The sequence below is a fragment of the Opisthocomus hoazin genome, chromosome 4, assembly GCF_030867145.1.
Source record: "Opisthocomus hoazin isolate bOpiHoa1 chromosome 4, bOpiHoa1.hap1, whole genome shotgun sequence".
In the NCBI taxonomy this organism is placed as follows: Eukaryota; Metazoa; Chordata; class Aves; order Opisthocomiformes; family Opisthocomidae; genus Opisthocomus; species Opisthocomus hoazin.
In genome coordinates this window covers 8,955,348-8,962,355 of record NC_134417.1, presented here as the reverse complement: position 1 = coordinate 8,962,355, position 7,008 = coordinate 8,955,348, and the positions used below count along the sequence as shown (strand labels likewise).

General features: G+C 42.8%; 1 protein-coding gene across 1 annotated transcript; it reads right to left on the bottom strand.

Moving 5' to 3' along the window:
• Positions 1-3,194: 3,194 nt before the first annotated feature.
• On the bottom strand, positions 3,195-6,247 carry KCNE4 (potassium voltage-gated channel subfamily E regulatory subunit 4). The gene is made up of 2 exons (XM_075417311.1): positions 6,187-6,247; positions 3,195-5,761 (listed from the first exon to the last, which is right to left on the bottom strand). Exon 2 carries the CDS (start codon positions 5,733-5,735, stop codon positions 5,244-5,246), a length of 492 nt encoding a protein of 163 aa, XP_075273426.1. The 5' UTR covers positions 5,736-5,761; positions 6,187-6,247; the 3' UTR covers positions 3,195-5,243.
• Positions 6,248-7,008: the final 761 nt, after the last annotated feature.

Sequence of the window (7,008 nt, the reverse complement as noted above, 5' to 3'; positions counted from 1 at the left end):
GAACATAAATAGCATAATCTGATAACCAAGTGAAGCATAGGACAGCTAAACAGATCACCCAGGGAGAGAGACGGGAACATAGCCTGTAATGTGCCATTCAATAGCCTTTATTATCCTGCTTTTAGTCAATTATTTCCCTCAGTCTAACCTGGCCTAAAATAAATTGGAACCCTACCCAAACCCAAACTAAAACAAAACTAAGCCTTGAACAACTCTGGTGCTCATTGATTTTGTATTATTTTCCATTTTCTTCCCTAGCTGAGATGGATACAGAAGTGTCAATATGCTAAGAAGGCAGCTCATCTTGCGGCCATTTTTGGCTGTATACGGTAGGAATTGTAGAGGCGTGTGAAAATGGAAAGAATACAAAAGCAAATCAAGCAAATACACAGAGGCATACAATCAGTCCTTAAAATCCAGTAGCCTAAACAATTTTACTAATTTTTATGCCTCTTAGATCCAAACCTCGTATTTTAATTCTAAAATGCAACTGTGAACTCAGGGAGAAATAACCTTCCCACTAGAACAAGGTCCTAAAAGCATGTAACATGAGCATGGTAGGTCAACAACCACAGCAGAGTATGGGCCAGCTTTGGCACTATTGCATCTGGCACAACGAACTGGTCTGGCACCCAACTCTGAGCACCTCTGAGAATGCTCATCTACCATGTGGCAGGGACTCCTTCCATCTTTGCAAGGTCTTGAAATTTTTAGATTAAAATTAAAGTCAGGTGGTTTAATCTTCTCTTGGCTGACATGGCTTTCATAAAAGTGCCTGATAGTCTGCACTGGGGACCTGTGTGCTCCTCCTCCTTGAGCAGTACACCTACCCTTGTCCAACATCATGCACTGAGGACATAGAAATGACTGGTTATAGTTGATCCATTTCCTTTCTTTCCAACTCTCTGAGAATTGATTTGATTATTTGGGTAGGTGTGGGAGCATGTTTGAGAAAGGGACAGATCCAGGGGAACCCACTGTGAGATGGCCAAGCTGGGGAGAGTTTTGCAATGAGTTGTAACAGGAGGCTCACTCTTGCCACGATCTGTGACCTGCGCTCAAGCCCTGGGAAAGTGGATTCTCTGGTATTCCTTAACCTTCCCTCCCTGGTTAACTGTCTACCTGGTGCAGAGCACGGCAGTCATGGGAGAGCCTGGGACATCCCCTGCCTGAGGAAGAGACGAGGTCTGCATTTTCCCTGCAGCTGTTCGGCTGGTTCAGTCTGTTGAATGAGTAACTGCACAGGTGCGTCTGATTGTGATCCACTGGTAGGATTTAGGATTGTAAACCAGCCAGCTACTATCACAGATCCCCATGTGATAATCTTCACAGTTGTCTCATATTTACAGTAGGTCCTGGAGCCATAACATGTCCACGTGCCACACGAGGCTATCTTTTCCTGTTCTATCAAAGGTGATATGCATTAATTATTCCAGCAAACATACAAGGTGTAGCACTGCCAAGAAGTGGGAGCCTAATTGCTGTGTTCTTTTAAGAAAGAATGCACTTGTAAAAATAAAATCATGTCCATTCAAGTCAAATTACAATCAATTATCATTGCCCTCAAGCCAAGATCTATTAGCTGTGAATCTTGATTTAACTCAGTTACTGAAACACACTGGAAATGGCTGTCATTTCTAAAAAAAATAAAATTATTATTACCATTTTTTCTTTAGTAGTCAAAAGGATTTTGAAACAAGCTTGATGTGGGCAATTTTATTCTTTCCATCTGTAGCTTTTCAAGGTTAATAGCACTTCTTTTATTTTGGAACAATAGCTACCTGGTAGTCTCGGGTCACCGGGCTGTCTTCAGAGCGTCTTTGCATTCAGTTGCACATCCAATTAACTTGTCTAGCTAACATATATTTTTGCGCTTTTTTTTCTCCCCTGGTGCCATCAAAGTACTAATTAGTACAAAGACAAATACATACCAAACTATCACACATACTTTCTTGAACCCCATGGGCTAAGGGTAGCTCCATGACATTCTGCAAGAAGGTGGCAACATTTTCGTGCTTACTAGCTCACTTCAGTTGTAAACAGACCCCAAAGCACACAGTGTTTCCCTTTATAGCAGCTCAATTTAATGCAAGGAACCACTGGAATAAGCTAGCTTTTTGATCCATAAAGCAGAGCTGTAATTTACGTTTTGTCCTGTTTTTTCTTCTTATCACCAGTGCTGTCAGAAGTCTCTTGATTCATTATCTGGCAATGGAAACACTGAAACACTGAGACAGCAGCATGGGTAAATGCAGAAGATGCAACATTACTGACCTGCTATTCCAGGACACTGTGGGTGTCCCGGGAGATTACAGTGCTGGAGGGAAATGCAGTCTTGCTGATGGGTAGCTTTAGGTCCACAGCAGCTTCTGAACAGGCCCCAGCATGATTTAACAGGGAGTCAGTGAAGAGAGCAGAGCACAGGGAACAGGTTTTGTGGGAAAGCGAGCAGATACAACCTTATAGCAACCTGGATTTTCAAACAACCTTAAACTGCCCCACGCAAGTAGGTCTCTGCTAGTGCCTGTGACCCTGTACGTACTATCACAGCTTGAAGGAGATACGGAACTGCAAAGTTGCCTCTAAACCCTTCCACCCTGCATTCAGAGCCAGAATCCTGAAATGTCCCCTATGCCAAATGCTGGAAATGACAGAGCAACGATGAGACCCAGGGTCAAAGCCTGTGGCCAAGCCAGCAGTGTGACATGGCCATGTACTGGAAATCCAGTGGGAGCAGAGACCTGTGTCAGCTGCTTACCCATAATGTCAGTGCTAACACCCAGTTTGCTACAGTGCAAATTTAAAACCAAAACTCAAAACGCAGACTTTTTGAGAGGATAAGTGACAAAAAAGGTTTCACAGTAGCTTGTCTGTTTTGCCAGCCCCCTCGATGGCTCACTAGCACCCCCAGCTCTTTGCAAGAGACCGCTGGGTATCCCCGCAGCCCTGCCTGCACACCGGCAGGAGCTGAGCGCCAGGAGGGTGCCCAGTGCCCCAGAGAGCCAGTACAGACCCCAGGCAGACCTGGAGCGCCCGGCTCAGCCCTGCGGTCAGCCTGCAACGCTGCAGTACGGTCAAACACAAGGAATCGTTTCAAGACGAGGCTGAGAAAAGGATGATGTAGAAATTTTGCCCTGTCTCATTACTGGAAACCTATTTGACGTAGTGAACAAACATGGAAACTTTTCCAGGAATTGTGTTTCTTTATTTAAATAAAAATTAGTGCCAGTAGAAACAATAAACTTTAAATACATGAGACAATTATATACAACTCGATGTTAGGAATTATATACATCAGGTTTTTACAGATGCAAATACATTTATACCAAAAGTAAAAGGAGAAAGCAATGGAAAATGTGACAACTCGTGCATGTCTGTCTCATTTGGAAAGTTTCAGGATTCAAGTGATTCCAGGCAAAGTGCCAAACTTAATTTGGCTTCTTTCAAACTTAAAACACCCCCTTTTTGGAGTTAATCTACCAAAAAGCTTTATACGGTCTGATCCAAAGGTCACTGAAGTCGATGGAAAAACTCCCACTGCCTTCAGTCCGAAGGAATCAGGCCCCTTCTGAGCACAACGCAGCCTTTGTTCTGCTGTGTTCGGAGAGAGACAGCGATACCTCTGCAGGCTGCATCACATTAACCCTGCGAACCTAAAGCCAAGCTCTCCCTTCTAAATGGCAGAAGCACACCAGACTCTTGCCTCGGTTCATTCCTGCTGTTCAGCGTTCATATTTTTCAAGCTGTCTCTCAAGCTCTAATGCCAGTGGATAAATCACAGAGCTATTTTAGCGCAGGAAATATGTGGCGACATTTTGCAAATATTTTGCCGTGCAATGCTTTAGGTTCAGGCTCTTCAGCCCTCATGCTTCAGAACTAATCCAAACATTGTAATAAGTTATTATGAAATATAAGTTATGATTGAGAAAAATCATACATTGCTACAGTATTAACACTACTTCTTTTAACAGTGCAATAATTTAGTAACTAATTTTATAAGCATTTGAAAAAATCACAGTACCATTAAGTTGGGGGGGGAGGGATTTTGTGGTGGTTTTAAAAAATAGTTACTAATGACTTTATAGAAATGCATGTGTCACATGCGAGCTGAGTAAAAAAAAAAAGATGCAATGAAATATTTATCTACACTGGCTTAAATAGAGCAGAAAGTCTAGATTCTTTAATGATGTAAATGGGTACAGTTGTACTGACCTCAAATGGAGAATTTAACTCCACAGAGGAGCACAAAATCTTGTGCATGTCCCCTGAAGTCCGGAGGAGACTCAGCTGATGACTTCAGCGGGGCCAGGATTTCACCCGTGCTAGGTTAAATTCTATTCTGAATTCCACCTATTTTTCAAGGGGGTGTAACAGAGCAGCATTTGTTCAAGCCTTTCCACGTCTTACACCTTGTAACAAAGACCTTTTAACGTCATCTTTAATTTATAGATCTTCACCTTTAGTAATCAAATGTGCATACCTTTAAAAAAACATAAAAGCAAAACAGAAAACCACTTTTCCTACTAGTAACTCAGTCAAAGGCTGGATTGCAGCAGAAGGTGGTGAACCTGACCCAGCCAGTACAGGTACAACTTAAGCAAAGATAGACATAGTGGCATGGATCTGAAACTGGGGTTTACAAACCTCCTAGAAATTCGGTGCCTTTTTTTACTTTGAATATCTTTCTGTGTCTATGGTCATTGTCCAGCCATGCTGCAATTTCCCTTCAACTACAGCATCGACAAATTTTCAGCTTTTGAGGCCTCGTTGAGCAAATCTGCTGTTGGCTGTGGTTTGTTGTAGGAAAACCACAGTAAAAGTACTTCTAGTTTATCACAGTTTTGTGTGAATGAGCATTACCCACCGTCTTTTAACAACCAAGAACTTTCATTAGGGTAACTTCCCTAAACATTTCCCAGATATTTGCAGAAATCTGAAATATGCAGAGACATGCCAGAAATAGCTACCTCATCAGAAAATATATACATTTTCTCCTTGTTCTTAGCTCTTTTGGTAAGAAATAACAATGGAAAAATTAAAACTAAGCATCCCAATTATGTGCAAATTACACTTTGGAGTTGGGTACGACTGCTTCCTTGTCCTGCCAGCTCTCAGGAACACCTCGGGCCCGGGGACACAGATACCTGTTCAGAGTTCATTGGAGAGCAGGAAAGCAGAACCACAAGTTCTTAGTGGGAGGTCCACTCACACTCTGGCAGCTGACCAAGGGAGCCCTGCAAGTGCTAGGAGTTCCTGTGGATGTTTTCTGCAGATCCCTCGCTGCTCTCGTTGAGGAGCGTCTCTGACACTTCCCCCAGTTCAGCATCCAGCACTTCCTCCTGGATGGTGAAGTGCACATCTGGGGAGGAGGATTCGGAGCTCACACTGCTGCCTTCCATTGAGCAGATGGCACAGGACAGGGACGGCACCATGCTCTCCTGCAGCATGTTCAGCATCATGGGTATCTGGACAGATTTCAGCCCCGATATGGTTGGTAGAGGCTTCACAGCTTCCCCCCATTCTCTCTCCTCATCTTTGTAAAGCTGAAGCAAATTGGACTTCTTCTCTTTTCTTTTGGATTTCATGTAGCCAAGCATTATCCCTATCAGGAAGATCCCGTAGAAAGACATAACGATCAGAATGTAAAAATACTCGTTGCTGCTGTTCTTCTCCGTGTTGCGGGATTCAGCATTAAGCATGGCTTGGGTCATGTTTGCATGGTCCATCTTCAGCATGGAAAGTGTTTTACCCCAGCTAAAGCCTGGAGGAGAATGTGTATGTATACGTAAGATCAAACTTCAGATCAAAGATGTAAAAGAAATATTTGAAAAAAAGATACTCCTAAACTATTCCTTGCTACTTATAATCTTAAGCTTGCAAAACACACACCTGATTGAAGCTTGCAGTGTATCGTACCTCTGCATTAATACTGTAAGTGAATGAACTGTTATTCAGACACAGAAAATATCAGAGGAAAGAAAACAGGTAACGTTAAATCGTGTGGAGTTCTATGCTGAATTATAAAACCCTCAATCCGTGTGATTAAAGAAAGAAAACTACATAGAAACACTCTGCTAGGCACTTAAACACAGTTTTGTGCTACTAGACCATGTTTCCATGGAGGGAGGAAAGTTAGAAGTAGTATTTTATGAAATGATGCAGGAAAAAATTTAAAAAGCAACTTACGTTGGTATGCAAATAATTCCTCCTTTTGCAAAGCTCAGCAGACCTTTCCTCCACCAAATGCCGAGTGTTCTGAAAACTTTCCTCTGCTGCAGTTGGAATAAATAGCTCTCAAGAAATGTTTCATCACGTGTTTTAGGGCACAGTTTATAATAGTTTTGTGTTGGAGTCAACAGATGAACTTGAAGGATTGCAGTTCAACCCACTGAACTCTTAACAGCTGTGAAAAGAAAAAGAGTTGGGAATTCAGATTTTACTCTTTCCTAACCAGTTCAGCACTGGCCCTTTCAGCTTCTGAAACTGTTCTTTTCACTGCCTTCCCAACTGCTATTGACCTGTTACCCTGAGAGCTGCTATGCAGAACGGAAAACCTGCAAACCATTATTCTGTGTTTCTCATACAATATGGAAAAAATATACATGTGAATTTTATAGTAGACACTATGAAGTTATTTACATGCCTTCTGTACATAGTTTTTCCATGAAGAGATGGAGGAGGAAACAGGTTATTTTCTTTGCCTGGGACGAGTGACAAAGCTTTAGAAAACGCATGCAAAACAAAGCGGTGACTTTCAGCTCATGCTGCAGCTTCTCCTTGCCACAAGGCCTGGGGCTGTGGAGAACTGGGCCCTGGGTACCAAGTGAGTTTTGTGTGGAGGGGTGCTGGTGCCACTTAACTTCGGCCATCAAAGCAGCAACCACAGGATTTTGGTTCCCCACATAGTCAGTGGAAGGGTGCAGACTTCCCCAGGGAGCAACTCGGATCTCCTGAAGTCAGCAGCCCCCTTCTCCCACTATTCGTAGAAGCAGCTGAGAGCTGTGTTGT

Bases quoted from the DNA above. Each gene is read 5' to 3' on its own strand.
- KCNE4 (XM_075417311.1), bottom strand. From the start codon at position 5,735: ATGCTGAAGATGGACCATGCAAACATGACCCAAGCCATGCTTAATGCT.